The 14,562-nt window shown below is 38.6% G+C and overlaps 1 protein-coding gene across 2 annotated transcripts in view; it reads right to left on the reverse strand.

Moving 5' to 3' along the window:
- The window catches only part of ARID5B (AT-rich interaction domain 5B), a 202,512-nt gene that overhangs the window by 157,091 nt on the left and 30,859 nt on the right, over positions 1 to 14,562 (reverse strand). For both annotated transcript variants that reach the window (XM_031956901.1, XM_031956902.1), the window contains one exon: positions 12,084 to 12,309. In XM_031956901.1, coding sequence (XP_031812761.1) covers positions 12,084 to 12,309 — 226 coding nt within the window. The remainder of the gene's footprint in view (positions 1 to 12,083; positions 12,310 to 14,562) is intronic.

The following is a 14,562-nucleotide window of genomic DNA, read 5'->3' on the forward strand; positions in this document are numbered from 1 at the left end:
CCAAAGTCCTTGAGAGCAACATGTTTTCCTAGGAGAAAGAGATTTCTAACAAAAACCAAAAGATGTCCAAAAACTCCAACAAAAGGAGGTTCCTGGTGGAAGGAATTCTGATGGAGATTTTTACTATATTCTATTTCATGAACATCAACCACAAAAAAGGGACCTTTCTTATGTGCTCTGCAGCACTTGGTCATGGGTGAACACGTGAGTCAATCCAATAACTTGGCCAAAGGACTACTACAGTAGTAGCTGTTAAGGTTAGACTAATTCCCATAAGGAAATCAGGAATGTGTCTGAAGGCAGAAATGACCTAAATCTGTGGCAGGTTGTGGTGAATAATATAGCAAATTTGAGTCACTTGAATCTACATCTCTAATTTCACCCGTAATAATAGATTATACTTCTTATATTGCACTTTAAGGTTTACAAAGCACTTTAAATATATTATAATATAGTAATATAATAATACTATCTTATATCATCCTGACAAAAACCTTAGATAGCTACTATTAATATTCCCATTTTACAGATGAGGTATCAGAAGCTGAGAAAAGTTAAATAACTTTTTCAGTCACAAAGTTATTAAGTGTCTAAGGGAAGATTTGAACTGAGTCTTTCCACCGTTGATGTCCAAGTTCTATCTCTGTGCCACTTGGCTGCCCAGATGTTCTAATTCTAAATAAAGTCCTTTTTATGTAACATTATAGGAGGTAGGCCAAGAGAGAATTCAACAAACTCAGAAAAGTAGTATAAGTGAGCAGAAGGAGTTCTGGGGTACAGTTGGACTCCCCAAGCTTGGATATCGGCTGTTCCTGCCTCCCTGTGTGGGAATGGACAAGTCATCCATAGAAGTCCTGGGAAATGGGGGGACCCGAGTGAATAATCCGACGGGTCCCTTCCAGGTCGGAGGCGAAGATCCTAACATAACAGGAAGATATTTTGAAGTGGAATTGCCTTCCAAAGATGGCCCAGAACGTGGATGCCGTCAGTCAAGTTTATATGGTGGACACTGTTCCAATTTGAAGGCAGTTTCAGTGTCAAAATTACAAGTAAATAATATCTGGCTCACCTAATGGGATTTCACTTCTGAAACACTCTGACATATCTGGCCGTGGACATATGGTGTCCAAAGCAAGAGGCGACATTTTTAGTGTAATCCCTGTGCTTTTGTATCTGAAAAATCTACAAACTCAAATGAGGATCATTTTTAGGTGGGTGATAAGAAATAAAAAATTAAGCACGGATGACTGAAAATAATACTAGATTGCGGGATCAAAAGATCTGAGTTACGTACTAGCTTTGTAAGCATGGGCAGAGAGTGGTTCTTGGGACTCAATTCCCCATCTATAAAGCAAGAGGGATGGACAATAGTATCCCTTATGTTCTTTCAGTTCTAATTCTATACACATATATATGTAAATATTCTACACAGTCACATGTATGTATGTGTGTATATAAACACACACTTATCTATATGTACATAAACATGCATATGTATGTCTAATATATGTACATATATGTGCACAAGTGTGTATGTGTATGTGTACATAGTTTGCTTAAGACTGTGATTGTCTAAGAATTACATTTTCTTTAAAAAGAGACATATATATATATTTATATCTCCACTGTATGTATTTATATAGTGGATTGTTTGCTCTCTTGGGGAAGGAGGAGGGAAGGGAGGAAGGGAGAAAATTTTGGAACTAAAATCTTTTTAAAATGAATGTTGAAAACTATCTTTACATATAAGTGGACAAAAATAAAATACTCTTAAGTGAAAAAAAAAAAAGGCAGTGGCAAAGGCAAAAATAAAAATAAATTAAAAAGGAGGCAAATAAAAGCACTAATAGCCAAGGAGTTAAGATAACAGGGTGAGCAAAGGTGATAGTTGGAGCCGGAAGGCACCTAAAAGATCATCTGCTCCAATCCCATTATTTTGGAATTGACAGTGGTAAAGTGACCTGCAAGTTCACACAGGCAGGACTGGAACTCAAGACCTCTAACTTCAGAACTTTAGGGCTTCTTCTACTGTGCCACACTTAAAATTCACTGGAGTCTTTCCCAACATGTAAAATTCTGCTCCCTAAGGAGGAAACTTTAAGGAAGTGAAGGCAGCTGAGGTGAGTTGTGGGAACAAAAGGTAGGGACTGTGACAGATAGGGTATCAGACTCTGTTCCACTCTGAGCATGGGACTAAAAATCAGGACTCTAGAGCCATCTTTGACACTAATGTCTCATGATCTTAGTCAAGTCCTTTGCCTTTTGTAAAACAAAGGGGCTACCATTTACTTCAATGAACCCTCAAGATAATCTTTTTTGGTCTAAAATTCTCTTTGCCAACCTCAGTGCATATGCAATCTCTCTCATCTTAAATCTGTGTATTGTTGTTCAAGAAAAGGAGAGAGATAAAAATCACCACCCTTATGCTCCTTTCGAAGAATTCACATTCTGGGTCACCTGTGGGAAGGCAATTCCACTTCAGAATATCTTCCTGTCATGTTAGGATCCTCGACTCAGACCTGGAAGGGACCTGTCAGATTATTCACTCGGATCCCCCCATTTTTCAGGGCTTGCCCAGTGCTACACAGGGAGGAGTAACAGCCAATATCTAAGCTTAGGTAGTCCCACTTTACCCTGATCAACCAATCAAAAGCCCCCACTATGTGTCAGGCACTCCAGCATTGTACATACAATTGGAAGCTAAATCAGTCAGTGTCCTAAAAGAACTCACCTTCTAATGGGAGAGACAACAATTAAATAATTAGGTTCAGAAAGGGGGTAAAGAGAGGGGAGAGGGTCCTGTACCTTGTCTCCTCCCCCCCCCTCCCCCCGCAAACGCATGCACAAACCCCCACTGCCTCTAAGAGGAACTGATTGCTGGTCCCCAGCACACAAGGACTATACATCTGCTATCCCAAAGCCCGTTCTGAGCTCCTGGAGCCAAATCTCCTGCTCGAGCAGGATCCAATGTCCACCATGATTTCTGAATGGCCAGAAAAAGGCGGGGGAGGAGGGAGATGTGGGAACAGATGGCTTGCAGGGCACTACAGCCTCAGGAAGGTTCATTCTCACCCAAGAAAATCAAATAAACACTTGCTGAAAACAGGATCAGAGAAATCTCCAATATGGCAAGGTTAGAGGTACTCTTTGAGACTTGGTCATTTTTAAATACCCTGACTCCTGACGACTTAATTAAGGAAGTTTCAGAGCAGGTAGGCTTTCTCTCTGTGTGACTAATCAGATTTTATCCAATGATTTTAATGACGCTAATGTGAAATAGCTGACTTGATTCATTTGAAGTAATGGTCATCCCTCCAAATCTTTGCTGCTATCAGAGGTGGGGAGAGAGAAAGGGCCGGGTGTGTCGGCACTCCCTAAAGGGAGCGTCATCATCAGCCCTTTTTCTTGGCCAAAGGTATGGCCAACTCCCCCACCCCCCCACTTGTAGTCCTCGAGGTAGCATTACTGTAAAATCTACCAGGTCCAAAATAGCTCTGCCCCAATTTAAAAACAGACCTGCACACAGATGCCAACTGAATGCCTAAAAACCCAAATTTGGCACGTATGGCCGTCACGGGAGAGACACGCTCCTACGCAAGATGTATCCGGCCCCTAAGTATCTCTCAGGTCACTAAACCAGCCTGCGGGCTGAGGACCCCTGAAGGACGTCAGCGCTATTGTAAGGGGACCTTGAATCCATGGGAATTGACCAAACATTACCTTCCTTATCTTAATTTAGCTTCAGAGCAAGAGACATGCTTAGATGACTACTTTTCAAATGTATGTCAATGCTGTTGGGATTGGTACAAATTAATTTTAAAACTTTACTGAAATCACAGTAGCTTTTATTTTTAGATCGCTAAATATTTTTAAGTCAAGGGATGCTAATCCTGTAACCGTTATCATGTGAGAAGCTGTAAGGTCTGTGACATTAAAAGAGGGACATCATATTGGGACCCGCTTGTTATCCAATCATTTCAGTCACATCCAGCTATCCACGACCCTATTGGGGGTGCCCTTACAGGGATAGTTGGCCATTTACTTCTCCAGCTCATTTTTACAGATGAGGAAACTGAGGCAAATGAGGTAAAGTGACTTATCCAGAACCATACAAAGGGGAAAGTGGATAAAGGCAGAGAGGAAGAGAATGACAAAGACTTGGAGGGGGGAACTGGAATACAGGCTCAAGAATAGAGTTGGGACACAAGGTTTAACAAAGGTGAATGTTGAAAACTATCTTTGATGCATTTTGAAAATAACAAGCTATTATTTAAAAAAAAAAAAAAAAAAAAAAAAACAGAATTGGGAAAGCAGGTTGGGATTAAATTGTGGCAGGACTTAGAAAATCCAGGATTAAAGCAGTAGCATGGAGAGCCAGAAGCACCTCATTCTAGTCCTAACTAGCCGTATGATCTTGTGAAAGTCACTTCCAATTTTTTTGGTACTCCACTCTGACCTCCATTTCCTTATCAATCAAATGGGGAGAAGGAAGATCATCATTAAGGTCCCTTGCACTCCTTACTCTATCCAGAGAGCCTTATCTCCCACAATGCCCATTTCCTAAAGGCTCAATCAACCAATCAATCAATAAACCCTGACATCAATTCAGACCAATACCATTTACAGCCAGGCATGGTGATAAATTAAATGGAAGTGTCCCAGGGGTTGGAACTGAAAAGCAATTAATCAAACAATAAATAAACATGAATACATGTCCCAGGCAGTGTGCTAAGTCCTGGAGTTACAAAGAGGGCCAAAAAAAAAAAGCCCTCAAAGAGCTTAGAGTCTAACTGGGGGTGGGGTGAGGGAGGGACTACACACAAATATTGACAAAGCAATGTATAGACAGGATAAACAGAGAACAGAGGGAAGACACTAGAATTAAGGGGGAGGGCAGGCCTGTAGGATCTTAGCAGAAGAGGGGCAGCCAAAGTAGCTTTGTGGAACACTGACCTGTCACAGTTTTTAAGGATAGACATAATTTTAGGCAGTACAAAGGGGAAGATGGGTAAAGGCAGAGAGGAAGGGAATGGCAAAGACTCCAAGGGGGGAAAAATTCAGGATCTTTGGAATACAGGCCCAAGGACAGAATTGGGACACAAGGTTTTGCAAGTGAACTTGGAAACGTTGAAAACTGTCTTTGGGTGTATTTTGCAAATAAAAAGCTATAATTAAAAAAAAAAAAAACAAATAGAGTTGGGAAAGCATGCTGGGATTAGATTGTGGCAAGATTTATAAAATCTCATAAAGCAGAAGCATGGAGAGGCAGAAGCAACTCATTCTGTTCCTAACCATCTTGTGAAAGTTGCTGTATGAGAGAGACACAGACAGACAGAGAGTTAGTTAACTTTTGATTCAAGAAGACTTGAATTCAAGTCCAGCCTTGGGGATATACATATATGTATGTGTATATATATACACATACACACACACATACACATACATATATGTATATACACACACACACATATAGATGTGTGTGTAGACACAAAGAACTAGTCACTTAATGATTAATGCCCCAAACACTCCTCCACATTTATAAATTGCAAAGAAGATACCATTCTGCATGGACAGAAGAAATTCTTTATACTGATGAAATCAAAAGGCTGAGTTGTTCCCAAGGAGGATGCTCCAGCATCCTGCATCAACCCACCCCGCTTCCAGAGCAGAAAACAAGGCCATGGAGGAGGGGGACATAGAAGTGGTAACAACATTTTACTGGGCACCTCCTGAGCGCGGGGCATTTGATGAAACTTTTCTGAGTCTCAACTGGTTTTTCAGAGGTAGCCTGTCCAAAGTAAACATATTTATAGAAAGGAAAGGGAAAGGAAAAAACCAATTACCACCCCTTTGTCCAGCAAGCCTAAAATATCTCAACCCAACTCCCCACTGGACAAATGATCTCTGACATTTTGGAAAATGCCTATTTGGGGTAAATCAGACAAATTAAAGTCCTTAAAAAAAGAATGAGTTATTTAGAGGAGAGTCAGGACAATACTAAAGATATCAAGAAGGATTAATGTAGTCCAATATCAACGGAAAGTCCTCCTGAAAATCAAGAGTCCCTTGAATTATACACTCATTCAATGAACACAATCATCTTCTGAAGATTTTACTACAGAACCAGGGGTTTTGAACTGTTTTAGTGTTGTGGGCTTTTAGTACTCTGGAGAAATTGAAAGATCCTTATTCAGAAAAATGTTTTTAAATGCTAAAATAAAATACACAGAATTTCAAAAGAAACTAATTATACTGAAATATAATTATTTAAAAAAAAAAGTTTGTAAGTTCATGGATCCCAGGTTAACAACCCCTGCTCTAGACCCACAGTCTATGGCATCAACAAGATAAAGGCAAAAGACAAATATTTTCTGATCATGATAAGTAAGAGAAGAAAAATAAGGAAACTGACATCATGCTTCACTCCATCTCCACCTTCAGGAAGGGAAGTGTTACCCAATCAAGTCTCACTTTTTCAAAATATCTGAAACACTGAGTCAATTTTCAGGGCAGGAAAAATATTACAGTTTTCCACGGAAATCATATAGATTTAGCAACGCCCAGACAAATCTGTACTGGAAAGACTATTGATAGAACCCATAAATGATGGCCCAGGGGGAACCAAGAAAATGTTGGCACAAAAGGGAGAAAATTAAGCTCATTTTCACATGGAAAACTGCCACACAAGTATTTCTGACAGATATATAACTTCATAGAATATTCTGGTGGTGGGGGGAGGGATTACTGGTATTAAAAATTTTAACAGAAGAGCCCCACCCATATTTTTGAGAACATCTGGATTATGCAAAGTAGGGGAAGCAATGCGGTTAAAAAATAATCAGGAATCAAAATGATGATGTAGTAATATCAAGTTCAAGTTTCCTTATTCTACCAGATCTCTTTTCAGTTGTGGAAGTCAACCAGTGAGGGCTGCAGTGAAAGCATATTTAATATTCTTTTTTTTTTTTGGTATCCTAGACCTTCCAGGCAGTCAAGAGGAAACTAATGGACCCTTCTCAGAATAATGTTAAATGCGTAAAATAAAATATACAGCATTACAGAGAAAAACAATTATAATGAAATACAATTATCATTTTTTAAAGCTCATGAACCATAGTTGAAAATCCCTGGTGGTTTAAGTGTTTTTTTTTTTTTTTTTTTTTTAAGGTATTAAAAACTTAAGAGAACATGCTAAACAAGAGAGGCTGAAAATTATTTCAACTGAGCAGACCCCAAGGTCTCCAGCAAATGTCTTTTTTGCTGTACCTTCCCACAGCTGAGGAAAGAGGCTCACAGTGTGGTCTTCCCAGTTATTTCAGTCTTGTCCCACATCAGATCTACTGCTCATCCCAGGGGCTAAAACAAACCATCTGCTGGGTTCTAGACTGGGCTTTTTGTTCCTTTCCTATCCCTGAAGGTGATCAGGAGGTATCCTTAGGCGAGAGCTTGGAGAAAAGCTGGGTTCCAACAGGAAGCCAATGAAATAAAAAATCAAGTCGCATGGCTGTGACATCTCATGAATATGCCAGCCACTGCTGTAGTTTTGGGGCAGAGGGGATTATGAAAAATCAGAGTACATTTCATTTGTTTTTTCCCCTTCCTCCTTTTCTTCCTTCTTTACTTCCTCCCTTCCTGTTTTTCTTTTTTCCCTCCTCCTTTCTCTTTTCCTTTCCTTCCCTTCCCTTTCTTTTCTTTCCCTTCCCTTTCCTTCCTTCCTTCCTTTCATCTTTCCTGCCTGCCTACCTGCCTTCCTCCCCTTCTTTCATCTTTCCTGCCTCCCTCCCTCCCTCCTCCCTCCCTACCTCTCTCCCTCCCTCCCTCCCTCCTTCCTTCTTTCCTTCCTTCCTTCCTTCCTTCCTTCCTTCCTTCCTTCCTTCCTTCCTTCCTTCCTTCCCAACTAAGCTGGGCAAGCCTTAGAATTAGAAATTTAACCAAAGAATCCTTCCTTAAGCCTAAATTCAGCCATGTCCACACCCACTTCTACCATCTTGGTCTCTTTTCTCAATTTCAGTTCAGGCTCTTCTATCTTTTATTTCTCTTTCTAAAAACACATTTAGAGATGAAACCATCCATAACTGCCTATCCACAGACAGTTTGTGGCAGCATAATTGACAATGAGTCTGCTGCAAAAAAAATGAAAATGCTGTTTTAATAACCTTAGCCTAAAATACATTCTCTTGTATGCCTCAAAGGGTTTCAATAAAAAGTCAACCTGTAGAGACATATTTTCTTGGCTTAAACAACAATCCAAAGCATATAAATGTAGTCCAACTATAATGACATATTTATAGGCCAATAAAGCTTACACTGAAGCTCTCAGACCTCACTTAAAGGTGCTCTGTAAGAAACAGTATTATAGAAAATAATTTGAATTTATTTTCAAACTACAGCTGAAAGAATTCAAAAATGCAAGTTTTCCATGTTTAACTGATTGTGTTGCTACAGTGTAGTTGCTAAAATTTTGGAAAATGAAATAATTCCTCATTCGCCAATTTCCCACTATCCTACCAAATATGGATATCAAGTCCACTTTATTACAAAAGCTAAGTACTGTAATTCTAACGACAAAAATAAATAACTAGAGGCCTGTGTAGCGAACGATTTAATCAGCCCAATTCTTCTAGAAAAACAGGTTCTTGTATTCATTATGCTTATGAATAATACATTCCTCAGCCATTCTATTTTTACATATTGTTATTTTTCTTTCCTTCCTTTTTTTTTTTTTTTTTTTTTTTAAAGAAACTCTGAATGAAAGAATCAGAAAGAAGGAAGGAAAAGGTAGCTCACCAAGTCAAGTCTCAGTCTGGTTTTGTAGTGGACTCTGGGAAAACAAAGCAAGAAGGAAGAAGGAGACATCTACACACTTTACCTCCATAGAACTTGGCTCTACTCTGGGCTCTGTTCTTTCTCCTGCTAAGGTCTGTTGTTCTATTCACCAATCACAATAGGATTTTAAGGGAACTCCAGATTCTTAAAGCACTCCAACACACTCAGGCCAATATTACCCAAAAGGAGTAAGCAGGAAGGAGGAAGGAGGTGAGAAGAATACCTGTTGTCATTTGAATGAGAACAATCAATGGAACCTAGCTGAGTTTCTCTTTGCAGAGTAGAAACTGGTTGGCAGACACATTTATAAGAACCCTGTCTTGTTTTTCCTATTCAGAAAGAGGCAGGAAGTGAGACATACTAGGATTAAAGGGAACTTGTTCTCCTAAGTGAACAATTTGAGTTCTTTAATTAGATCTGTGTGCTTAAAAAAAAGAAAAAACAACAATAATAAATCATTCCTTAAAGGGCAATGTATTTATGTATTTATTAAAATAAAAATTCAGGATAAAATGATAGTAATTAAAGAAACCATTCAGGAGTGTCCTTTTATCTCCAGAAAAGTGAGAAGTTTCCATTTTTGCTTCCTTCCACCACAAGGAAAAAGAAAGGGTCTGAAGTAATCATAGAGTTCATCTCTTCTCTTTGCTAACTAAGAACAATGGGTTCCACCAAGGAAAAGGCCTATTAAGTATGTGAAGTGCCGTTAACAATGTGAGGTTGGAGGTGCTTTCAGCAAGGCCAGGAAAAAAGGTAGATAAGAAAATCATTGTTTGCAAAGAAAAGAGCAGACAGCAAATATTTTGAGGTTGGACCCAGAGAAGAAAGAAAAAAAAAAATCTGGGGAGAAAAGAGCATTCTAGAGATGTGGGGAATGGGAGCCTACAAGATGGCACCGGCCAACTCCTCTGTAGAAATTCAGACAATGTAGACTGGTAAACCACAGATCAGAGAGATAAAAGGAAGCTCATCCTTTAAGGAGTTTTTGTTTCTCTTAGCACATTATTACAACACACTGTGCATTCCAATTACAAAAGTGAAATCTTGAATTCCCCCACAGCTCATACCAACTGAGTGGAATTTCAAGGCCCCAAATCCTATCCTTAAAGGGCTAAAAAAATCATTAGTTTGAGTTATAGTGACCTGTCATCCACCAGAGGATGGATTCCTAACTAACTGACTCTCATGATCTTTGGACTAAACTGTAGGTCAGGTCAAATGTAGATATTCTAGGCTAAGCCGGTGTCTAAATTCCTAAAAATAAAAACATTTATTAAGCTCCTACTCTTATGTCCAAAACCGTGCTTTAATAAAATATACCTTAAGTCAAGAGAGCAAGGAAAAACATTTTAAACTTTTGGAGTCGGAAATGGTCCTTTGAAAAATGATCCAAATAGCAAAGGATTGAATCTTTTTTTTTTTTCTTTTTAAAGGAAAATAAAGAATAAAAACACTAAATTATCTGTAGTGGAAGAATTGAATTTTTTGTTTGTTTCCATTCATAATGCCTCGATTAAGAATCAACCCTGGTATAAAAATGCATCGGCTTCCTTATGAAGTACCAGCTACATATCCTCCTGTCTTCCGGGGGTTTCCTGCTGGTCTGTTTGTTAGTAACAGTATATTCCATCACACAGGAAAAAGGAAAAAAAAAAAAAAAAACAACCAAAAAAAATAATAAAAACCCCCAGATTTTTAGCTTTAAGGGAAACACAGAACAATGGTAGTGAGACTGGGCAGTGGAGTCGAAATTAGAGCAAATTTTGCAAATCATCCAATGTGAGGAAGGTAAAGGGCCATTAATGTCCTTGGCAATTTTAAAGTAAAAAATCAGAATACAGAAGTGCCCGGTCAAGGGACACACTCTGGGACTTTAGAGGGAAAAATGCCAGTTTAGTAACTTCCCATGACAGTGTATATATACATTTGTGAACATGTTGGACTTTTTGTGTGGGCAATGCACACTGAGAGATGAATATTTCAATGCTTTCCACAGAATGGTGTGGACCATTCAACCCAAATAATAACAAAACAGAAAAAAAAAGTCTGCAATAATACAGCCAACTGCAAAGAACTAGAAAAATGCCCATTCCTGAATGAAGAAGGGATCTCTTTAGAAATGAACACCATTATCAAAAGAGAGAGATTATTAATATGATGAGCTTCCCCCCCCCCTTTTTTTTTTGCTGAGGCAATTGGGGTTAAGTGACTTGCCCAGGGTCACACAGCTAGAAAGTGTTAGGTGTCTGAGGCCATATTTGAACTCAGGGCTGGTTCTCTATCCACTGCACCACCTAGCTGCCCCTATGATGTGCTTTTAAAAAAATGTAGAGGGACAAGTAGATGGCATAGTGGACAGAGCTCCTAGTGGCACTAGAGTCAAGAAGACATGAGTTCAAATCCAGCCTCGGATACTTAACATTCCTAGCTGTGTGGCTCTGGGCAAGTCGCCTAACCCCAACTGCCTCAGCAAAACAAACAAATAACCAAACAAATACAGGTAACGTCTGATTGAGAGACAGCCTAGTCTAGTGACCGTGACACCAGTCTTGGGGTCAGGTCCTATTTTTTTCCTCAACAAATCATTGAGTTTATAAGCAGGTTTGAATTTTGTCTTGCCTGCTACTAGCTACATGAGATTGGATAAATTGTATAATCTTTTTGGTCCTTCCAGAAGTCCAAAGATACCAAAGGCTTTAAAAATAGATTTGGAAATGGATAAAAATATGAATAGAGATATAAATATATTTCAGGATGGAAAAAAGTTATATCTTCATTTTCATTAACCTCTAACTGAACTTTATCATTTTATTAAATTATGAATTTAAAAACCCAAAAACATTATTCTGAGAAAAAGTCCACAGGTATCATCAGACTGCCAAAAAATTGTGATGAACCCCTCTATCATGGATGATCTCCAAAATTCCCCTCCAAATTTACAACCTAAGATTCTCTGGCTAGATCTCTTCATTTCTGGTAGCCTCCATGGCACAATTTCACACAGTAGGCACTCAATAAGTGTTTACTGTAAATATTAACAATGTATTCTTATCCATTAAGAGTTCAAGATCAAAATCCAAAGCCTAGGAAATATCCATGTCCCAATATGGCAGGGGATTGGAGACCTCCAGTCTTTCTGGGAAATTCCTAAAAAGAAAAGTTAGCCCCCCCCCCCAAACATGCAAACACATGGGCACACATAATACCACCGCCTTCCACAGCCATATGCCAGATTTAAGAATGGAAGCTCTATTTACCAAGGTCTGCCTTTTCCTTGAGGACGTCTTTGAAGTTGAGTCCACTGTTCAAAGTCGACTGCCTATATTTGAGCAAAGCTTCCTTCTGTCCATTCTTGCTCAATTCTTCAAGTTTAACTGGCCCAGCCCGGAGACCACACTTCCACTTGGAGAAGTCTGAATGTGCCCACTTGACCAGGTCTTCAAGTTTCACAATTACCTTTTCGGAAACTGCAATCACTTCATCCTAAAAGCAGTTGGCAAAGAAGAAATCAAAATGTCATTTGCAAGTCCAAAGAGAATGGCTCGACAGTCCTAGCTGACAAACTATTAAATTGGGTAAACTTTGCAGAGGCATCCCATAATTTTGGGGGAGGGTGTGAGAACGAGAGAGAGAGAGAGAAAGAGAGAGAGAGAGAGAAAGAGAGAGAGAGAGAAGAGAGAGAGAGAAAGAGAGAGAGAGAGAGAGAGAGAGAGAGAGAGAGAGAGGTGAAATTTTTCCTTATATATCAAAGAACATTCAATAACTCATTTTATTTTTATGGCCTTTCAACAACACTATTAGCTGCTGACTTAGGAAAAAATGTATATGATCAAAAATACCCAAGAATATCAACGCAGTAATCCTGCTGGCAATGCTTAGTGTCCATTATTCAGTGGATCCAAAGCCTTGGGTGAAAGCTAACATTTTAGGTGCAATTAACTACAAATGTAAAAAAAGAGGGCCAGATGACTAATGGTTAGCCAGTCCTCATATAAATGGCCTAAGTAAATCTGGGATTCTTGGAACTCTGACTCACCAGAAAATTCCTATGTTTATGGTACATTTTCCCCTGGCTTATACACAAATATTGAATTTAACTTTTGTCCTAAAAATTAAATAAAACTGTGATGTAATCCCAAAAGAAATAGTCCATAAATGTTATGTTTTTCCCACCGAACAAAACTTACACATTCTCATGTTTCTTAAAATCTTTGTAAGTTGAGGAATGAACGTAGTTTTTTTTTTAAATGGGGGGAGGGAAAGCTCACAATTCTAAGAAAAGCAGTTTAAATTTAAGTCTCTCCTATGGAAAATGCATTTGAATTTTAAGTATATCTAATTGCTTCCAGGAAACAATCAACTCTTCTCGATCAGACTGTCTCAAGTAAGTTAATAAATCTCTCTGCATGTAACAGACCTCCCCCCACCAAAAAAAAAAAAAAAAAAAAAGATGAATTAGGAAAGGCGTCAGAAGATAAACTCTCTGGTCTTAACTTAAATATTTGAAACATGTGACATTTCAACTTGAACTGACTTTTCTAACTTCTTTCCATTTCCCATTTCAGAAGAAAACTTGAGCTGTGAAACCCTTTAAAGCCTGTGATATCTCTGCTATCAACATTTTTTTTTCCCACACAACAGAAAGATGTCTCTAGGTTGTTAAACAAAAGACAGAGTTGATTCTGCTTTCCCCACCCTTTAAACACATTTACACACACGTGTATTACTCAATATTCCCAACAAACAAACAAAAGGTTATTGAGATAAGCTTGCCACAATATGGAGTCCTAGCTTTAGAAAAAAAGATGTAAAATTGTATTTTTCCTCACCCAATTCCAAACTGCTTTCTGAGCACAGTGTCTATTACGCTGCAGCAAAACAATAAATATTTCATCAGAAATGAAATGTATGTTTGTGTGCTTGAAAAAAAAAATAAACTTTTGTAATGGAATCCCTTTCCTTATCGCTATTAAATATGAATTTCCGCTAAATGAGAGACAATGGAAACGGTGTTTTTATCTTCTGTTTATGAACATTTTTCAATACTTTGTAAACAATGGGGCATACTATAAAGGAGAATTTCAACGGATGATTTCATCCAATTTCATTACACCATCCTCTTGAAATAAAAGATCTGTAGTTGCCGTGCATTTCATCGCTATTACATGGTGATTATTAAATGCCAGAATAAAAATTCAGGCTGGGTGGTGCATCAAAGCCGACTTCACAGTTCCTGGACAGAACACTGTGAAAGCCTTGTTTAGAATGCACGAGCAGATAATGAAGTCTCACAATATATCACCCTCAACATTAGAAAAATGTTTTGTAGCATCAGTTGCCATAAAATATGGCTCCCCAGATCAGACATGTTTGGGGATAAGTGTTATTTTCAAATAGCCCCGGTATGATCAAATGATTATCATTTCAATTACCAGTTGCTTTAGATACTTTCCAAGAAATGGCATGACTAGCTCTGGCTGGTAGAGAAAGCAAGCCAAACAAATCATTTATTAACCGAGGGGAAAAAAAAAAACGTAGCCCTTCTTCTGTCATTGGTGAATAAGCTCCTTTTTTTCATTCAATCCAGAGATCTCTTGTCTCACTCTCACATAGAAAGACAAACAAATCGACATAAAAAATATCCAACTGCAGGCAACTCGTGAGCCTAAGTATGGTTAAATTGTGAAACCACTAGTCTATTTCTCTGTGGATTCAGAGAAACTGGCTCGACCGCAT

This window comes from Sarcophilus harrisii, chromosome 2 (genome assembly GCF_902635505.1).
Source record: "Sarcophilus harrisii chromosome 2, mSarHar1.11, whole genome shotgun sequence".
In the NCBI taxonomy this organism is placed as follows: Eukaryota; Metazoa; Chordata; class Mammalia; order Dasyuromorphia; family Dasyuridae; genus Sarcophilus; species Sarcophilus harrisii.